At 40.7% G+C, this 21,824-nt stretch overlaps 1 protein-coding gene across 2 annotated transcripts in view; it reads left to right on the top strand.

The window, feature by feature from the left end:
* STX7 (syntaxin 7) overlaps positions 1–21,824 on the top strand; it is a 37,509-nt gene that overhangs the window by 4,140 nt on the left and 11,545 nt on the right. For both annotated transcript variants that reach the window (XM_088140895.1, XM_088140897.1), the window contains exons 2-4: positions 4,349–4,489; positions 19,778–19,847; positions 20,446–20,536. In XM_088140895.1, coding sequence (XP_087997021.1) covers positions 4,405–4,489; positions 19,778–19,847; positions 20,446–20,536 — 246 coding nt within the window. In that variant the 5' untranslated portion in view covers positions 4,349–4,404. The remainder of the gene's footprint in view (positions 1–4,348; positions 4,490–19,777; positions 19,848–20,445; positions 20,537–21,824) is intronic.

The raw sequence follows: 21,824 nt of genomic DNA, 5'->3' as shown, positions 1-21,824 counted from the left end.
GGGGATAAATACAAAATCTTGGAAACTGCAAAAGGAATTTCCAAGCCTCATTTATACTGAGCCAGAGCCTCTTTGAATTATTTGAAATGCTTTGTCCCAGATTTCTTGCCATCTGTGCTGAGTTGCCATTTATAAGATCAATTGCCAATGGACTTGCTTATCTCAGGACTAGCATCCCTACAGTCTCTCATAGATTGAAAGGTGGCAGTGAGCAAAAGTTGGGAATTATGATGTGGGTCTATGAAGGGTAGGGGTGTACTGACCACATTTTTGCTAGGCACAGAGATATGTATGACTGTGAGAAAGAAAGTTAACTGTACATTTGTTGAACTAGAGAAAGCATGGGATAAAGTGAATAGCCTTGAATTTTGAAATGTTGCAGATGAAACTGGAGTGGGAAGTTTGGTTGCTGAATGCAAAGCAAGTGCTATATGGAAGTAAAGCAAGTGAAAATAAAATAAAAGTAGAACTTGGAGATGGTTCAACAATCAGCAGTAAGGCAAAGGTGTCATGGTGGTTTAATGTATTTATGAATAAAGCATAAAGAATGTTGGTGGTGATGTTAAAAGGGGACTGGTTGCAGATGTGAATGTGTAATATTTTTGTTTGCAGTTGGTGCCATATTGTTGGGTAGATCCTGAATAATTTGCAACAAATGTTAGCTTGTATGGTGCCAAGAAGAATATAGATCTGAGAATTAATGTACCAAGGACCACAGTAGTTGTGTATGACAGGGAAAACTGAACAGTTGTTAGCTATGCATAAATGGCAAAATATCTAGAGCAGGCACATGGATTTGTGTACCCTGGTAGAATGTTTACTAAATAGAAGAAAAAGGCTGGAGAAATTTTAAGACATGCAAATATTGGTAGAATGATAGGGGGTAATATGTGATCCATCATGGAGGAAATCTATGTGGTCGCTAAGAGTCAACACTGACTTGAAGGCATATAATCAAGTATGTGATCCATGGTGAGGAATGAATGTTTGTCAAAATAAGTGAAAGTAGTCAGGTATAAGAGCGTGCTTCTGCCCATTTTGTTAAATGAAGAGTTGAGCATGTTAGGAGAAACATAAAAGTAAATTGCATGCACTTAAGAACTGAGGGGTAAAACCAGAAGAAGTAAATCAAGAATGAATGGAACTGAATAAATGTTGGACCAATGCAAAAGTGAGCGACCAGTATAGAAGAAGCATATTAAGTGGTTAATCAAGTTAAGTGGAAGCAAGGAAACTGAATGAATGATTGACTCTGATAAATAAATGAAAGAAGTACCTAGTTGTTGGAGAGGGAGAGGAAGAAAGCTCTGGTTGACTGGAATTCCTGGAGTTCCTGAAAATGAGAGAGATGGGAAGTCTAAAGAACAAAACCCATTGTACTGAAATGGTGAATGGATATAGTGGAAGCAAGGAGGATCTGCAAGGATAGAAAGGTTTGGAGAGGTATAGCAAAGGGTGTTGGTACAGTGGGGCAAAAAAGTATTTAGTCAGCCACCAATTGTGCAAGTTCTCCCACTTAAAAAGATGAGAGAGGCCTGTAATTTTCATCATAGGTATACCTCAACTATGAGAGACAAAATGAGAAAAAAAAATCCAGAAAATCACATTGTCTGATTTTTAAAGAATTTATTTGCAAATCATGGTGGAAAATAAGTATTTGGTCACCTACAAACAAGCAAGATGTCTGGCTCTCACAGACCTATAACTACTTCTTTAAGAGGCTCCTCTGTCCTCCACCCGTTACCTGTAGTAATGGCACCTGTTTGACCTTGTTATCAGTATAAAAGACACCTGTCCACAACCTCCAACAGTCACACTCCAAACTCCACTATGACCGAGGTCAAAGAGCTGTCGAAGGACACCAGAAACAAAATTGTAGACCTGCACCAGGCTGGGAAGACTGAATCTGCAATAGGCAAGCAGCTTGGTGTGAAGAAATCAACTGTGGGAGCAATAATTAGAAAATGGAAGACATACAAGACCACTGATAATCTCCCTTGATCTGGGGCTCCATGCAAGATCTCACCCCGTGGGGTCAAAATGATCACAAGAACGGTGAGCAAAAATCCCAGAACCACATGGGGGGACCTAGTGAATGACCTGCAGAGAGCTGGGACCAAAGTAACAAAGGCTACTATCAGTAACACACTATGCTGCCAGGGACTCAAATCCTGCAGTGCCAGATGTGTCCCCCTGCTTAAGCCAGTACATGTCCGGGCCCGTCTGAAGTTTGCTAGAGAGCATTGGGATGATCCAGAAGAGGATTGGGAGAATGTCATATGGTCAGATGAAACCAAAGTAGAATGTTTTGGTCTAAACTCAACTCGTTGTGTTTGGAGGAGAGAGAATGCTGAGTTGCATCCAAAGAACACCATACCTACTGTGAAGCATGGGGGTGGAAACATCATGCTTTGGGGCTGTTTTTCTGCAAAGGGACCAGGACGACTGATCCGTGTAAAGAAAAGAATGAATGGGGCCATGTATCGTGAGATTTTGAGTGAACACCTCCTTCCATCAGCAAGGGCATTGAAGATGAAACGTGGCTGGGTCTTTCAGCATGACAACGATCCCAAACACACCGCCCGGGCAACGAAGGAGTGGCTTCGTAAGAAGCATTTCAAGGTCCTGGAGTGGCCTAGCCAGTCTCCAGATCTCAACCCCATGGAAAACCTTTGGAGGGAGTTGAAAGTCCGTGTTGCCCAGCGACAGCCCCAAAACATCACTGCTCTAGAGGAGATCTGCATGGAGGAATGGGCCAAAATACCAGCAACAGTGTGTGAAAACCTTGTGAAGACTTACAGAAAACGTTTGACCTCTGTCATTGCCAACAAAGGATATATACCAAAGTATTGAGATGAACTTTTGATATTGACCAAATACTTATTTTCCACCATGATTTGCAAATAAATTCTTTAAAAATCAGACAATGTGATTTTCTGGATTTTTTTCCCCATTTTTTCTCTCATAGTTGAGGTATACCTATGATGAAAATTACAGGCCTCTCTCATCTTTTTAAGTGGGAGAACTTGCACAATTGGTGGCTGACTAAATACTTTTTTGCCCCACTGTATATATCACATTTTGCTATATTTGTTTTTCTTTCTTTTTCTTTTTACACCTCACTCCTTCATTTTTTCACCTTACCATATGTTGCTTACCCCAAAAGGGAGTAGCATGATAAGAATGATGGTTGATTTTGTTTTAGAACAAATATTTTGTGTTTCTAAAAGAAAACCTGCTGATTTTTCAAAGTTACTGCCTTATATGATAGGATGAAGGAAACCATGATCTAATGTGATCAAAAAGTCTCTGGGACACTTCTTTCATTTCCAAAAGGCAATTCTGCAAAAACTGCTGAAGACCGAAAGCAGAGAAAGAGGAAATGTCACCAAGTGTAAAGATGACTTTGTAGTAAAAGGAATTGAAAGAGTACTTAAAAATAGGAATGAAAATCTGCAGTTTGCCTCTAAATTGTGGCTTCTGCTGCGGTGTCTTCTGAAATTGGGTGGAAGGTTGCATAGCCTTCTTATTCTGATCATCAGTCTTAATGTTTTCTTAGAAATATCTCAGCTATTGCTTGACTTATTTACTTTTTTTAAAAAATATGGGCATTTGACAAATACATTTTAGCAAAAAATTTTATAGTCACAGAACAGGTAAGTTTGCAGAGATAAACCTTTGTAGAACAGACAAAAACACTTCTGTTCTCTTTTATCCTTCATGATGGGTGAGAGTTATAATTCAATGAACCTAGAAGGCAGCAGCTTGGGGAAGATAATGTAGTTCATCTGTCTAATCTGTAAATAGATGTGTATTTGTTCAAGTGTATCTTTGTATAGAAATGTGTTGGCCTTCTCTGTATAGACAGCTTTTCAGAGCTGTGTCTTCCTTCCCCATCTAGCTGTCCTTATTAATTAGCATGATTACTTTTGGGATTTGCTAGAAGTCTTAATTGTCCTCAATGTCTCATTCTCCTGAACTCTCCTTTTGCTCCCCTGCTAAGCTTTCATTCCTCCTTAGGGTTGTAAACACCAACATGAAAGCAAATCCTTCAGAAATGGGAACACTATGAAAAATAACCATATGGAATCATATCAAAAGTAACTAAAAGTGGGATTTGACTTTTTTTTTTTAAATGTTAGCGCTAGTAAAAGGAAAGCAAATTATATACCAAACCATTTTTTTTTTTTACATGTGAGCAAAACAGTAATGTTTGGGATTCTGGTTTATGTGGGCGTACTTATATATTTGGATAGCTGTTATTGATCTCAAGAAGGATTTGGTTGATGTGGGTTCTACAGCACAGTTCCTCACTGTGTATCACTTCTTTAACTTTCTTTATTTTCAGGTCGTGTTGTTTAGTGGGCCCTGGACTCTATGACTTTAGTGGGATTATAATCCACCATGGCGTTCAATGCAAGCACTGCTGGGGATGCTAACCAGTTAGCCCAACGTATAACATCTAATATACAGAAAATCACACAATGCAGTAAGTATATTAACATTTTTTTGCTGATGAGAATTTAGAGACTTCATTTAAAAGAGATTTCAAACATCCACAAGTAGATAGCAAGAATTTTTGTAATTCTTGTCTTTATTAGTTATGCAGTGATATTTGTGCTGGTTGCTGGTGAGCTTTTGGCACTAGCTATTCATTAAAACCCTTGACAGTCTTATCTAAAGTACATATTCTGGGTGGTGAGGAATTAGGAGTGAATTTACCTTGGGTAATGCTTTTATGCTAAGAAAATAGTGCAGAGTGCAAAATTGGCATGGAAAGATACTTCCCCCAAATTGATGTACTGAACTTGAATACATGCGCTTCAAATTCCTCTCTCTTTACTGTCTGCTATTAAAACTTTTGGCAAAAAAGTTAATTTATAAGCAGAAATTATTTTTGCTGTTTTAAATGATGGCAAGGTGCTAATTCACGATAGGTATTTATGTTTAAAAAGGAGAAAAAGCAGGGCTCTTGTTAAAATAGCATTATTGCAAGAACTTTTATAATTACTTGGTCAAATGAATGTGATAAAATGTGTCTGTATGAGATTTATACTTTTCCTCCAAAAAAACTAGAGAAAATTAGCAATGCATAATTTCCATGGATAACTCAATTTTATTTGTTCAGTGTATTTGGCTTTTCAATAATCTTATCAATGCACACCAATTTAATTTTACAAGTAGAACATAAAATTTATAACTTTTGGATGATGTTATAGCTGTAGAGTTTCATGAGTATGTGAGTTAGAATTCTAGAGAAGTATGTTGGTGTTTGTGCTAAAGTTTTCCTATTGTGTTCTCCTGATTTTTAACTGTTGGTTCAGTTTGCTATTAAGCACCATCATAACTTAAGTGTTATTGTGTTAGGGATGTGCACAGAACAGTCAGTTTCAGCTAGTCTCTGCCCAGTCTGAAACAAACATTTTGGGGGGGCACAGATCCAGGCAGAGGTATATTGTGATGGGTGACAGCAGGGAAGAAGCAAGACCATCAGTGGCAGCCTGTGGCAGTTAGAGAATGTCAGGAGAAAATGCTCTCAGTTTTGGTTTGGCTAGACCATGCCCCACCTACAAAATACATTTTCTGTTTTGTACCCATCTCTATATTATTATTATTACTGTTATTACCGCCTAACCCCACTGAACTCCAATATGTAACAATATTTCTAATTCACAAAATGTGGATTGCTTTCCGGTAGGGAAATACTCAACTAGATTTGATGACTAATGCCTCATTTTTATGAGGACCTGGCATTTTTTAAAGAGATGTGTTTTTCAGGATCTCAAGATAGACATTATTATGTAGCTTAATACTTATATTTGTCTGTCTGTAAAGTTACAATTCAGAACTTAGATAACAAAGATCCCTTCTTGTGATCTCATAAATAAATTTATATACTAATAGTGACAACAGTTGTAACATCATTTTTTATTGATAGTATCTCCTTTTTAAAAATGTAGGTCCTTATGTTACCAGCATAGCACCATTCAAACAGAAGAGGGATGTATCCTGGAAAACCCCAAGATTTGCAGAAGTGTAAAAAAATCTGATCAGTTTAATCTGCAACAGGAGTAGGCAAACTATCAGCCTCCAGTTGTTTGGTATCACCATTTTTGAAATCCCATGCTAAATGACTGCTTTGCTTTGCTAAAGGCATTGCTTTGCTTCACATCATCCTTTTGAAGGGACACAATCTCTAATAAAGGAATGCCACTATTCAAAAATCTATTTTTTTTTAAATCATTGGTGTTTGCCACAAAAAAGGAGTTGCTCACTAACTTGAGTATCCTTGTTTCTTTTCCTGTTAAAGATTGGCATTCAGCCATGTTGCTATCCTACATTTCCAAAGCTGTGAATCATTTTAGTAAATGCTCATTAATTCCTTTCTAAAATTATTGTGGCTTATTATGCATATGAATAACAAGCTGAACAATGCCGCTTTCAAGGAATAGTAGAGAGAGCAAACCAAGAATGGACTGATCTGGATGGAATATTGAACAAAAACAATTGTTTTTTATTATGAGATTAAGACTAGCTTGCTCCCAGGACTATACACTTGCTCTTCCTTCTTCCATGTGGCCACAGAGATATTTGAAAGCTTTCACTACTAATCACAGCTCACCAAATCATTCAAAGCCAGATAAATCATGGCTTATTTAACTGGTGGATACAAGCAAACTTCAGCCACAATTTATGAATCTGGTTTGTTGTAACTTACTATAATCAACCAGTTTAAAAATCAGTTGGCATGATAATTTGTGGTTAGTCTAAAACAGATCTGAACCTTCTGATTTCCTTCTGACAAGCTCTCAGGAGAATATGAGCAAGCTTATGGGATTGTAACTCCTTCCAGAGTTAATTTTGAAGGACATAGGGTGCTACAGGGAGTTCTATAGACAGGAATATTTCCTCCAGTAGAAGTAGACATCAGATTCAGGCTAGGAATAAGATTTACTGAGCCTACACAATAAAGCATTTTTTAGAACATCTCTTTGTAAAGAATGTCCCAAGTTTAATGGATTTATCAAAATACAAACATTTCTCTATAACTTCACTTCTGAGTTAGACCTTACTGACATGAGTGAGATTTATCTGCTCCATCTAATCTGTATGAAAGCATTTCTAGAGAGACCTGCAGCATCCATATATGTATATAGTAACTGCCTACTGTATAAAATCAAAAGGACTCTGGTAGCACCTTTTCCAACTAAAACATTTTATTACAGGGTATACACTTTCATGGCTGGACTGAAGGATTTAAATTTCAGTGAGGGGGTAGGGGAAGATAGAGAAAGATAGGGTGGTAATACAGATGCAAGTTACAGTCGTGTGAAAAAGAAAGTACACCCCTTTGAGTTCTATGGTTTTACGTATCAGGACATACTAAAAATCATCTGGTCCTTAGCAGTTCTCAAAAGTAGGTAAATACAACCTCAGATGAACAACAACGAATGACATGTTACACCATGTCATCATTTATTTTACAAAAAGAAAGCCAAAATGGAGAAGCCATGTATGAAAAACTAAGTAAACCTTATGATCCAATAGCTTGTAGAACCACCTTTAGCAGCAATAACCTGAAGTAATCGTTTTCTGGATGACTTTATCAGTCTCTCACATAGTTGTGGAGGAATTTTGGCCCACTCTTCTTTACAACATTGCTTCAGTTCATTGAGGTTTGCGGGCATTTGTTTATGCACAGCTTTCTTGAGGTCCCGCCACAGAATTTCAGTTGGGTTGAGGTCTGGACTTTGACTGGGCCTTTGCAACACTTTGATTCTTTTCTTTTTCAGCCATTCTGTTGTAGATTTGCTGGTGTGCTTGGGATCATTGTCCTGTTGTGAGGTCCTGTCCTGATGGCCTCACATTTGGCTCTAGAATACTTTGGTATTCAGAGTAGTTCATGGTCGACTCAATGACTGCAAGGTGCCCAGGTCCTGTGGCTGCAAAACAAGCCCAAATCATCACCCCTTCACCACCGTGCTTGACAGTTGGTATGAGATGTTTGTGCTGATATGCTGTGTTTGGTTTTCGCCAAATGTGGTGCTGTGCATTATGGCCAAACATCTTCACTTCGGTCTCATCTGTCCAAAGGTCAGTGTTCCAGAAGTCCTGTGATTTGTTCAGATGCAACTTTGCAAACCTAAGCCATGCTGCCATGTTCTTTTTAGAGAGAAGAGGATTTCTCCTGGCAACTCTTCCAAACAAACCATACTTACTCAGTATTTTTCTAATTGTATTGTCATGAACTTTAACACTGAACATGCTAACTGAGACCTGTAGAGTCTGAGATGTAACTCTTGGATTTTTTGCAATTTCTCTGAGCATTGCATGGTCTGACCTTGGAGTGAATTTGCTGGGACGTCCACTCCTGGGAAGATTGGCAACTGTCTTGAATGTTTTCCACTTGTGAATAATCTTCCTCGCTGTAGAATGGTGGACTTTAAATTGTTTGGAAATGGCCTGATAACTCTTCCCAGATTGATGGGCAGCAACAATTGCTTCTCTAAGATCATTGCTGATGTCTTTACTCTTTGGCATTGTGTTAAAACACACCTCAGTGCTCAAGACCAGCAAACTCCTAAAACTTTGGCTGTTATAGAGGTAGTCACACTTGCTGATGATCAATTGATCAAGGGCATTTGTTTAGCAGCACCTGGCTGCTACTTAGCCTCGTCATGCCTATGGAAGCAGTAAGGATGTACTTAGTTTTTCACACGTGGCTTCTCCATTTTGGCTTTCTTTTTGTAAAATAAATGATGACATGGTGTAATATGTCATGTTCACATGAGGTTGTATTTACCTACTTTTGAGAACTGAGGACCAGATGATTTTTATTATGTCCTGATACATAAAACCATAGAACTCAAAGAGGGTGCACTTTCTTTTTCATATGACTGTACATGTGAGAAAATTGCCAGGATCTTATCAATTAACCCTTGTATTGTGTTAAAAATCCATTGCGCTTCTTGAGACCTTCTGAGATTGCCAGATAACTTTTGATGTATGTGAGTCAGTAACCTCTTTCTCAATGGTGGAGTTAAAGCCCTGTTTTTCAAAATAGTCACTGGAGTGTCCTGGGTAGGTGAAAAGCTCTGATATTACTTTGTCCTTGTTTTGAGTCCTGATGTCAAATTTGTGTCCATTAATTCTTTTGAGCAAAGTCTGTCCCTCTTGTCCTACATAGAATTCAGAGGAGCATTTCAGCCTCCCAGGACACACCATAACAGACCTCAGTGTGACTTTTAAATGTCATTTCAGTTAAAACAATAACAACTTTAGAACTTTAGCATGCTAGCAAAAAAGAATAGACTAAATTTAGATGCTATCTTTCCAAAAGGGAGAACTTTCTTGATGTGTGAATCATTCAGTTTCTAACGTTTTCTCCACTCTCAAATTATCTTGTTAAAGTAAAAAGTCTCACTGTTTCTGAACACATTAATATACCATGAGGGCCATTAAGAGTTGTGACACTTCCAGTGTTACTGGTTGTTCCAGAAGTTCATAATCAATTGAAGCAAGAGCAGAAGTTCTGTTGTTCATTTTCTTAATTAAAGGCTTCACTCACACACCCATCCCATGCATACCTACCAAACTCAGAGTCTAGCTGGACAGATCTCATTTGAGTTCCAGATGCCTTGAGAGAGGACACCATGCACAGTACTTCATTCTTTGCTATGACTCCTAAGGACTTCTACTTCATATACATTTATATCATCCAGCAAGGCTTGACCAGTTCATCAGAGCTTGACCAGCCCCACTTTGACATTTTTCTCATGCCTCCAAGTACTTTTATATCAGACTACTATTGCCTGATCCAGTTTATGTGGGAACTCTCTGTTGTTTTGGGAGCCATCTCTCGTTGTGAGTTCCTTTATCTTTTCTCTTTTTTGAAGTCTCAATTCTCCACTTTCAATTTCAGCTGAAATCCTCCAGAACAATCCTTCCTGCCTCTATGGCCTGCTTTGATATCTTTTATATTCATACAGATAAATAGTAGAAAGCTACATAAAATCATTGTTCCATAGCTTTATGTAATGGTTGACATTACATGCTAGTGACAGTATATTAGAATTAATATAGTTCTACATGTTTAAAAGTATTTGTTAAGCTTGATTTGCTCTACTTCCTCCTTTGCCTTCAACCACCTTTTATTTAAATCACTGTTGCCCCATTTTTTTCCACACATGGGCATGTAAGTATTTCCCAGTGTGACTCATTCGCCTTTCACATGCAAATAACGTCTAAACTTCTTGGGAGATTTGTTGCTCATGTGTGATGAAATCATGGACAGAAGACAAGGTGCACAAGGATCCTTTCCACTGAAATAGCAGTTTAGTTCTGTTCTGACATTTTGGATTACAGCTCCCACTGACCATGTGGAGGCTCTAGTCCAAAATACCTGGAAAGCACTAATTTGCACTAGACTATCTTTTATTTATTTATTTAGGTTTGTAAGGTAATCTATCTCATAGTGACTCTGGGTAGCTAACAACAATTAAAAAATACAACCTAAACTGCTGTAACCTAACAGCAAATACATAATTGGCAGCCAGGATAAAACATTAAACAAACATCAAAATCCAACATCAACATAACTATTTCATAGGCTCTGCTATATATTCCATCCTCATCATGGGAGAGGTTGCAGGGATAGGGAGCTTTGATGGTAATGATGTATAAAAATAAGGCATTGTTACATGACAGTAGCTTTGAGTAATTGTAGGAAACACAGTGTCTTAGTATTCTACTTATGCAGGACCAAGCCAGTGTGGCCAGTGGTCAGGAATTGTGGAAGTTGCAACATTCAGTAGTTAAAATATCTGGAAGGCAACAGATTGCTCTCCCCTGATTAACGAACATGGAATGATGTTGACTTAACATGATAAATCTGACAAGTATTGATGAAAGATCCAGTGGATCTCATTAATTAAAAATATAATAGAACAATGTGTGAACCTAGCCACTGATAACATTCCCCACCCCCCGGCTATCCAACATCTGAATTTTTTTCCTTTTTCAACTTCAAAACTCCAAAATTGGAAAAGTCCTTGAGTGGGAATGACAGGAGGAAAAACAAAGACAATTAGATTACGCTGTTGACAGATTTTTATGTCTAACCTTAGTACTGTGATTTACTAACTTCTGAATCATTCTAGATTGAACAAAATTCAGACTAGTATCCTTCAGGGGTCATGGAACAATCAACTAATGTGATGACACCAGGAATTTATCTTAAGAAAATCTACATGAATTAACTAAACTGCAAAACTATAGCTCATTTATGTTTAAGATGAAACAGGATGGATGGTATAACTGATTCCTCTTGTCAGAAAACGACAGACACGGGTTCGGTTGTCCAGTAGACAGAAGTTTTTATTGGGCACGTTTGCAAAGGTGGGTCCCTCCCGCAGCAATGGAGGAACCCCGAAGCAAGGTCTGACAGGTTTTTATACCCCCTATCTGTCCTCCCCCTCCTACGAGGGCTTGGCTCACAATCTCACCTTTTTTTACTGCCCTGGAGCGCCGCTAATTAACCGCAAAACCGCAGACATTCCACTTTCCGAATCCAATCAGCGCAATACACATTCCAATCCCCACTTGACCCGACAGCCGCCCCCTGCCGTTTCTCTTCACTCTGGTGCGAACGTGCCTCTTGCCTGCAGTCTTTCCTCCCTCCTGCCGTCCCTCTCCACTCTGGTGCGAGTGTGCCTTCTGCCCATCCTCCCTCCTGCCGTCCCCCCAAGGCTGCCCCATGGTGCACAGCGCTCTCCCCTAGCAAACATGGTTCGTTTGAGGCCCTCACTTCTCCCTGCCTTCTCACAATCCCCCCTTTTTCTTTTCACGCCTCTGTTGGGCCTCAAACCTGGCTAACAGGATTGCTCCCTCGTCCCGGACCCGGGGCTTCACACACTGGGACAGGTAATTCCCACAAGCAGGGAGGCATTCCATTAAGCAACATACTAGGACCAGTAAGGCAATGAAGCCAATAGTTAGTACAGAAAGTTGTTTTAACCAAGCAAAGTTAGGTAACCAACTAGTGAGCCACGACCAATTCCATCCCTCTGGATATGCGAGAGGCTAAGGTCTTCAACTTGGCTAGTTTTGCTTCAGTATAATTCTCATTGTTGGTTAGGTTAAAGCAACAAAGACCTTGAAAAGATTCACAGCCTTGTCCTGCCCTTAATAGGAGATAGTCTATAGCTATCCGATTTTGAATGACCACCCTCCTGATCTCAGTGACTTCTTCAGTGAGGGCTGCAATGAGAGAGGATGTAAGGTTGACACTTTTAGCCAGGAGGCAGGCCACCTTCCTTAGGTCCAGATAAGTTCTTCCGCTTAGTGCAGGAACCCCTACTAAGGAGAGGGCCAGAGCCATGGCTTCTGTTTCGGACAAGAGTGTCACATCACTCTCACAATCAGATGGCAGCTCCCTTTTTCTTTTTTCTTTTGATGGGTGCGCTTGCATTGGAGGCAGGGCATATAGAGAGGTCAGGCGCCCTATGGCACAAGGGCCCCCTGAACTATAGGCTGGAACATAGGTGTAAGCTTCATGTCCACATAACAAAAAGAAACCTTTAGGTAGGTATAGAGGGGTTGAGGCGTAAGGGATATTATAGACCCCTCCACAAGTGAAAGCAGGACCTTTTGAGGGCAATGGGGGGTACGGTTCTGGGTATTGTTGAAATATACACATTGAGTTGCATTGGTTATCCTCAAGAGATTTAGAGCCATTTGCCTTTGATTAGTCCAGGGTCTTGGTATGGGAGAAGACCCAAAATGATAGAACATCCCCCCCCCCCACGGGGATCATCCCCAGTGATCAAAGCTGTCTGTGCCAATTCTACGCCTTTATGTTGGTCATCTCCTCCCCTGCCTTAGTTCAGTTCCTTTTAAGTTTTACTTTGAGTCCGTCTCCCGGTTGGGCAGTCCACGGTCGGGGGTCGGGAGCTCGCTTAACCTGATGGTAGTGGGTCCAACCCCCCTGTCGGGTCCGAACCGCCGATTCAGTTGTCAGGAGAACTTGGTATGGTCCCTCCCAAGATGGTTTCAGCTTCTCATCCTTCCACGTCTTTATCAGGACCCAATCCTCTGGCTTGTGGGGGTGTTGGTCTTTCAGCAAGGGGGCCGTTGAGCGAGGAGTCCCTGTTTTCTTAGAGACAAGAGAGATTGTGACAGTACCAAGAGATACTTTCTTAGGAAGGCATCCTTTAGCTCGGGGATAGGCTCTCCCATTGGAGCCAGGAAAGGTCTTCCCATCATCAACTCGAACGGGGAGACCCCCACATCCTTGCGAGGGGCTGTCCGCATTCGAAGCAGGGCAACCGGAAGTGTCTTTGTCCAAGGTAGCCCTGTTTCCAATCCCAGTTTGGTGAGATGTTGCTTCAACACCCCGTTGGCCCTTTCCACTTTCCCACTGGAGTCAGGATGCCAAGGGGTGTGGAGTTCCCATCGAACCCCCAGGCTCCAGTACCACAGCTTTACAGTGTCTACCAAAGCCTGCACCCCCCGTGAGACCCTTCGTGCAGTTTCTCCACCATCCCCCTCATGTCAGCACGGCTCACTACTGGGTCCCCTCAATTGTAACCCAATGACCTGCTTCCTCCCTGCAACCTTCCCTTTCCAGCAGCTGTGAGTAAACCCCGTTCCAGCCAAATTTTCCCGAAAGTGTGCACTACTCCCCAGGCGTATCGCGAGTCTGTGTAGACGGTGAGGGACACTCCCTTTCCCAACTCTAGTGCCCGTTTCAAAGCGTGCACTTCACACAGCTGAGCCGACCAGTCCGCTGGTAGTGCCCCCTGGAGTTTCTCTTCCAATGCCTGTCCAAACAAGAGGGGGCTCTCGGTGTACCCCTGGGGCAGCACCGTCCATCTCAGTTGTTGCTTCAGCCCGCGCCTCCCATCCCGGGACAGCGGGTATTGGGCTTGCCACAAACCCGTCACCCCTGGTTTCAAGGGGATGCTAATTGGGGCTATGCGAAACCGACCCGCCCCCCCTCCCCTGCCCATACCTCAGGGTTCACTACCTCCACGTCCGCCTCCTGCAACAAACACATCCTTTCTGCCTGTTCCACATTCCACAACTCCACTCCTAGACTACCCATTAGATCCCTTTCCAGCAAGTTCACTCTCGCCTGTGGGATCAGTAACACATCTGCAGTTACCTCCTTCCCATTCCACTCCAGTCTCACTCCCTCCAGTACGTCTGCCTTGACCGGAGAACCTCCCACCCCCATCACCGATACCGACGTGCCCCGGGATTTCGCAATCCCTGGGATCGGTTGGCACAGCGATGTTCGAGAGGCTCCGGTGTCCACGAGGAACTGCTGTTCCTCGCCAGTGGGACCCACCGTGATGTTTACCAAGGGTTCCCTGTGGGTCCCAGTTGGGGAACCATGACCCCCCTAGTCGTACAGGGGGAAACTCCTCTCATGTTCTCCCGATGTTCAGCATTATTGGGATCCCAATTTGGGTCTGCCAGAGGGAATTTAGTATTCGCGGCCGGGGCATTTGGGACATTTGCATTCCTTCGCTCCCAAGCCCCGAGCGCAGCTCGCCGAATCTGGCCCCTCTCTTCTGGCGTATAGAGGTGGGCTAAAATGTAATTCAGTTCCCCCAGGAGTATTCCACCGGGCCGAGAAAAAGTTCCAATTGTTCGGCGGCGGTATGGGCGTTCTCTTGCATACGAGGGAGGGTCTTTTTTAATTCCCTCAACTCACTGGGTTTGATGGGAACTGTTACGTAACTGGTGACGGTCACCCCCTGTGCGTTCGTTCCGTTCGGGACTTCCCAGATGGGGAAGGCACTGGCCGAACTTAGAATAAAGGGCAAGTTCTGAATGTCTTGGTTCAGCTGGTCCAGCTCTTTCCGCAGCCCGGGATAGGGTGGGGGCGCCGGCGGGGGCGCGGTAGGAAGAGGAGGAGGAGGAGGAGGTGGCGGCCCCCATTGAGGTCCAGTCAGCCAGAGGTCCTCCTCATCCTCCTGTTCTTTTTGGACAAAAATTTTGGCTAACTTGGGTCGAGGCCCCTCCCAATGAACATGGAACCAGACTTCCACATAGGGTTCCTGTGTTAACATTTTATGCTCCACGATGTAGTTTTTTTTAGTTGGGTCACCCAGTAATTACTGGGGATTCCAAGAGTATCCCAATGGTAGGGGAATTCGGGGTCCACTAGTGGATATTTTGGCCATTCTTTAGTGCACAAAGTTATCATGGTCGGTTTTTCCAGACCCCTGGTGAATGGACACAACCAGGGTGTCTCCCATTGTTGCAACAATTGTCCTAATGGAGAATCCGTGGGGATTCCCCTACTGCGTTTTTCCCACTGGCCCCTGGCCTTACACTCTTACTCTGCGCCTTACCCATCCTTCCTGACTACGTTTCCCACCTTACAGAAGGTCCCGGACTCTTCTGTCCCCTTGCGGCGTCCAACGCCTCGTAACCACGCTAATCTCCCCGAGATTATGGGTAGGTTGTACTCACCAGACCTCCCAGAGGTCCCCTCGTCGGCCGACTTCCTCTTTACTTCTGTCTGACTGGCGATTGGAGTCCCGTCCCGGACCCGACTCCGGGGAAAACGGGAGACACCTCAACGGGGTGTTACGGCCGATTACTCACCGGTTCCCCACAGTCCGGACCACGTCGAGGACTCCTGGCTGGCTCGCCAATTTTGTCAGAAAACGACAGACACGGGTTCGGTTGTCCAGTAGACAGAAGTTTTTATTGGGCACGTTTGCAAAGGTGGGTCCCTCCCGCAGCAATGGAGGAACCCCGAAGCAAGGTCTGACAGGTTTTTATACCCCCTATCTGTCCTCCCCCTCCTACGAGGGCTTGGCTCACAATCTCACCTTTTTTTACTGCCCTGGAGCGCCGCTAATTAACCGCAAAACCGCAGACATTCCACTTTCCGAATCCAATCAGCGCAATACACATTCCAATCCCCACTTGACCCGACAGCCGCCCCCTGCCGTTTCTCTTCACTCTGGTGCGAACGTGCCTCTTGCCTGCAGTCTTTCCTCCCTCCTGCCGTCCCTCTCCACTCTGGTGCGAGTGTGCCTTCTGCCCATCCTCCCTCCTGCCGTCCCCCCAAGGCTGCCCCATGGTGCACAACGCTCTCCCCTAGCAAACATGGTTCGTTTGAGGCCCTCACTTCTCCCTGCCTTCTCACACTCTTACTTGAATAGTAATTTTGTGCATGTGACACTTTCATACTGTATAGCTGGCAAGGGAGTTGTGATAGATGTTGTATAATGAAAAGCCCCTATACTCTATATACTCTATACTGTATATAGAGTATATACCCTATACTCTATATACTCAAAAGCCCCTATGTTCATAAAAACACTATAATTTTTATAATTTGCAGTTGATAAAAGTACTATAAATAATTTGCTCTTAAACTACATAAAGACTCCATGAGTCATCTGGAATGGTGTGGGGAGATGTCTACAGAATTTCATCAGGAAAGAAGAAATCAGTAAAATTAAGGAGGAATGCTACTTTATATCATCCCATTCCTTGGGCCTTTTAGCTGTTACTGCTAATTTGATGTAATCTAAAATATTCTTAATTATAAAATAAAGATGAACTTATTGATTAGATTCACACATCCTGATGAATCATAATGTGGCTTATTTAGCTTTGACTTAGTGTGTTGTAAACTTAATCCCTGTGGTTTGTGAACTATGGTTTATAGCTTAGTGTTATGTCAACCCAGGCAATTATTCACTACATCATAAGTAAGCAATTAATGCAATGTGCAAATTTGGTCGTTGGTGTTGATCATAACCTATTGAGTGGATCAGAAAATAGGAAAGTTTATTTTATAAAATGACAACTGTAGTATCACCTAAAAAAATAACCAAACATATTTCTATACATAACTAGCAATTCATGATTGAGAAATTTCTTAGTTACTAACTTAATGGTTGCTCTTCAGTACAGGAATACTGTATAATACAGTACAGTAGAGGAATGGTACAGAAATAAAATGATTATCATCTTTGATGTTGAGTCTTCTGGAACCCTGAGTGTCACTGACACATTTTTTAGAAGTAACATTTTGAAATACTTTTTTTCTCTCTATTTATCCCAGTGCAGAATTAAAGAATAGTGATGATTCAGAGTTGTTTTATGTGTGATTGGTGTCAACTCATCACTCATTAGAAGTTTTTTTCAGTTTTATCTGCGGTGTATAGAGTGAACATTCAGGAGTCTTCCCTGGGACAACAGTTTTCAGCTTGACATTCTAAGGACTTCTAGCCTCGTAGTTAAATGCCAATCAATAAAATTTTTGCTACTTGAGTCTCACTTACAACAAGGATAAGTAGTGGTGCTTCTTCTTCTTGCCAAATGTTTTATCAGTGTATGTGTCAAGCCATTCTACTCATATATAGATGTTCAAAAAACATGGTTTTAAACATTCAAAATGGAGATCTGCCGTTATAGTAAAATTGAACACTTCCACCATTCCATTTTTCTTTCTATATTCTTCTTGATGTACTTTGTTTGGTAAATTGAGGACAACCCCTGCACTAGATTATGCCTTGATCACCACTTGGAAATAGCAGTGGCTTTTGCTACAGACTCCTTCTTCCCTAGCCATTGGCCATGCTAACTTGAACTGATGAGGGTTGGTTCAAGACATTTGGACCACAGCAGATTGCTGGCCTTGTTCTAGTCCTGCACAGTTCTTTTTATTATTATTTTTTTCACAACCCTTTTAGCCAATAAAAACACAATTGGCTTGCTGAATTTCCTCCATTTTAGTGGCACACCCAATACCTCATATGATAATGTTACCACTAGAAGTCAGGGAGAGGAAGAGAAAGGTGTAAGAATATAGCTTATCATTTATTTCTGTAAGAAGCTGGCCTTCAGTAAACTTTAGCTAGGTTTACTGTAATTAACTGATGTCAGGTTATCAATTTACTGCATGAATAAAAGATAAAGTCTCCTTCAAATCAAACTCAACTCATGGTGACTTTGTTTTCTTGGCAACATCATGGAGGTAGTTTGCCATTGCCTTCTTCTGGATGTATTTCAACTTCCAGTTTAGCCTACATTCCTGATATTACCTGGAGATCTCCCATCTAAGTGCTAACGGTGCTCAACCCTGCTTAGCTTTTGAACCTAGACAAGGTCAGCTAGATACTGGCACCTACTGAGACACATGAACAAAGTGATTGCTAAAGTTACAAAGAGAATGTTTGCTTGTAACTTAGCCTAATCTTTAATTTTTAAAATTGCTCTGTATTCTTTTTCATTTAATAGAAGTTTATATTTCTTGGACTAGTTTTGAGATGGAATTAATCTCTAGAATAAGGCTGAAAAAGAATGGCCAGCAGGTGGCAATCACTCATAAAATGTGCTAGTAATCTGTACATCAATTCAGGCCACATTTAATACATGTAATTAAATGTAATGTTTTTCAAAGATAGGTTAAATCAAAATAATCTTAAAAGCTTATGCATTTCAAGTATTTTCAATAGTTCTACAAATCATTTTTATTTATTTTCTGTACCATGATCTATGAGAACTTTTAAGAATTAGTTGAAAATATTCTGGGAGAAATAGAGACGTGTTTAGCAGTCCCAAGCTTGGCATTTCAATTTTTATGTATTTGTTTTTTACATCTTTATTCGCGTTAAAGCTGAGGTTTTTAAAAAACAACTTTTTTCTATGTGTAATTACTAAAATTCTGTTCAAATTGTTTTTAACCGTGGTGGAAACTGATATACAAATCTACAAAGACTTTGAATAGCATTTTCCCCCCTTGTAAATCAAGTATTCTGTGGCTTGGCATGATGCTCTGATTCATACTAATTTCCTTGGATATATATTAACTATGTTTAATTCTTGAGTAAATTCATTCTGGTTCCCCCTGGAAGTGTCTGCCTTCAGTGTACATACCGTCTGGCCAAAAGTGTTCAAATTTAGCGCAACTGATGGACCACAGGCTTGGGAGGACTACACCAATATCAAGGCTGGAATGAGGAAAGCCTAAATTCAAAAGTAAAAAGATTACTTAGCGATCGATGTATCCTTTCAATTTAACCTCCCTATTATATGCGTGAATATAAAATTAAAATCTTTTCATTCCTGGCTTCATGCACCAATTGGTTATGTGGAAAGGGATAATTCCAGTGAGCCTGTCCCCTAATCTGTGTACATTTGAGTGAAGGTGTTCCTAGTCACAACGATAGGATGTCCTGACATATAATCCTTCCTTAGTTTTTCCCCCTACATATTGGAGATTATATGTAACTTCTTTATATTTTAGGAGGTTTGGAATGATTCAGCGGTCTTTATTTGCCAGTACTTCTGATTTCTGTAGTATATTCATTGCCTGCAATAATACTGAAGGAAATCATCTGCATCTTGTTATGGATAGCACTTGTGGTAAATCTGTTTTGATGCACATTTAAAAGAATGTCTGAGTTCTTGTTCTTTTGACATAAGACTGAAAATAATATGCGGTTCTTTATTGACATCAAACAAGTCTTTTCTTAAGTACTGCGGGTATTTGTGCAGCATCTACTTAAAATGATAAAAGATTTTTAAAATGTGGTTTGAACAGCTTCAGCTTTCACTGGTTCATCTGTACCATGATCTGTCTTATACAGTGTACATGTACATCATAATAATTGGGCTGAATTGGATCTACCACAGTCCTGTTAACTGGTATGTGTTTCTGAATTGTTAATTAGGGATGCATGACAGTTTGGTGGAACTGGGTCACTTACAAAATCTCTTCCTCTTCCCCCCCCCCAAACAGCTGCAGAAATACAAAGAGTACTGAATCAACTTGGAACCCCACAAGACACTCATGAATTGCGGCAACAGCTGTAAGTGCTTCATGAGATGACCTTTCATTTAGTTGCATTGTAGATAACTTCTCAATAAGTGCTGGGGTCTTATCAAAGTATTCAGCATCTTGAAAATGTTTCAGAACAAAATGGAAGAGAGAGAGGGAGTGAGCAGTTATCTGTTTATTGACATCAAGTATATTGTTGGCATTGCTAAACACCCAGATGGTATTAGAAATGAAAAACCTATGGAGCTAATAAAAGCCACCAGATTGATTCAAAAAACTCAAACTACATGTTTGCTACCTTTAACATGTTAGATACAACTGTCACTAAATGTTGCAGTCAAAGGGCAACAAACTCAAAGGAAGATTTTGTGAGCCTCTCTATGTAAAAATACCAAATTTCTTTTGTGGCTTTTATGTCACCACTTTTTGTCAATAACATTCATTGAAATCTGCTCCAGCACTGTGCAGTTCTTTGTTCTTGGTTTGCATTGAACTAAAGCCAGGAGTTATTTTGGACACATTCAGTGATAAACATCCATTTCCCAAAGGTTTATCTTAAAAGCAGTCAACAGCGATATAGTAATGTGTGTAAAGTAACCCAGCAGGTCATCTGTAACTTTCTGTTTTAGGCAACAAAAGCAGCAATATACAAACCAACTTGCCAAAGAGACAGACAAATACATAAAAGAATTTGGAGCTCTGCCTTCAATAAGTGAGCAGGTATATGAATATAGTGTTTGTATAAACGTTTTGTTTTTTTTAAGCTCCTGTTTTTCAGTTCTGTGGTATGTGCTTGCAAGCATTGATTCCTGAAGCAAATCCAGCAAAACATACTGAAAGAAGTTGGTGTAGTTGTCATAATTAAGAGGCCAGATATTTCTGAACTGTTTGGATTATAAACTGACTATCATTATTTTAATAAAATGGACTGTAAAAATTATGCAGTTATCCTACTGATTTTATTGGGCCTAAAATATACACAGAACTGCAATGAGTATCTGAGTGTTACGGATATGACACTCTATCTAAACTGAATTGGGGACAAATATTTGTTTTTTAGAATATGCAATCAGGTGACTGTCAATGATTTACAAAGGAAAATGTCTACAATATAGTAATATAATGATACAATTATAACAAATATTTAAAACTATCTTCAGACCACAGCACATAAACATTCACTAGGTTACTATGTTCACTAATTTAAAAGGTCTTCCAGAAGAGCTCAGTTTTTAAAAGTTGTCATTGATAAGTACTGCTCTGCATATGTGTTAAATATGAGAGGTACAAGGATGAAGATTGAAGAAACCCAAAACTCTACATACTTACTCCAAATTTCTGAAGTAGTACAAGATTTTCCTATAGTAGATTTTCCATACCTGGTGACATCCATCACAATTCCTGAATTCCAGTTAGTGCGGGGAACATATCTGGGGCATATCACTTTGGGAAAGGTTGTCTTTCAGTTTCTTTTTTGCCACATTGTTAGAATTATAGAATTAACTCAGGAGGGAGCTTTTCTTGCTGGTATACAGGAAGCACACAAAATGAAAAACATGTTTTGTTTAATGTTCAGAATAAAACACCCAAATGGAAATGTTCCATCATTTATTTTATTTGATTTTTTTGTTTAATTGGCTATGTTCTGATGCAGCAAACCTTGACATTCTTTCAGAGAAAACAAAGGAAACTTAGGACCAAGGTTGCAAAATTAGGTGAGGTGGCAGTCCATGCTGACTGCTACTGGACACCCAACTTGCTGAAACATTGGTCAATGGAGTGTTTTTAAAAACATTTTGTAAAACTTTAAAACAAATCCCCAGAGGAATCAGTGGGAATACAACTCTGTCCTTGCCTACTGTAAAAGCAATTTGTTCAGATTAGAATCTTTTATTGGCAGAGGTTCTATGGAGGTTCTAATTTCAGCAAAGAAGTATTTTTAAGTTCTTTAAATAAATTCTGAGCCACTGGGCCAACATATTAACAGGACAGAAGAGTTAATCTCTCC

This window comes from Python bivittatus, unplaced genomic scaffold, assembly GCF_059951505.1.
Source record: "Python bivittatus isolate LINGU-HERP-01145 unplaced genomic scaffold, Pbiv_v1 ctg000020_np1212, whole genome shotgun sequence".
Taxonomy (NCBI): domain Eukaryota; kingdom Metazoa; phylum Chordata; class Lepidosauria; order Squamata; family Pythonidae; genus Python; species Python bivittatus.
Note: the sequence above shows the minus strand (reverse complement) of the source record. Positions and strands in the feature narration are given on the sequence as shown.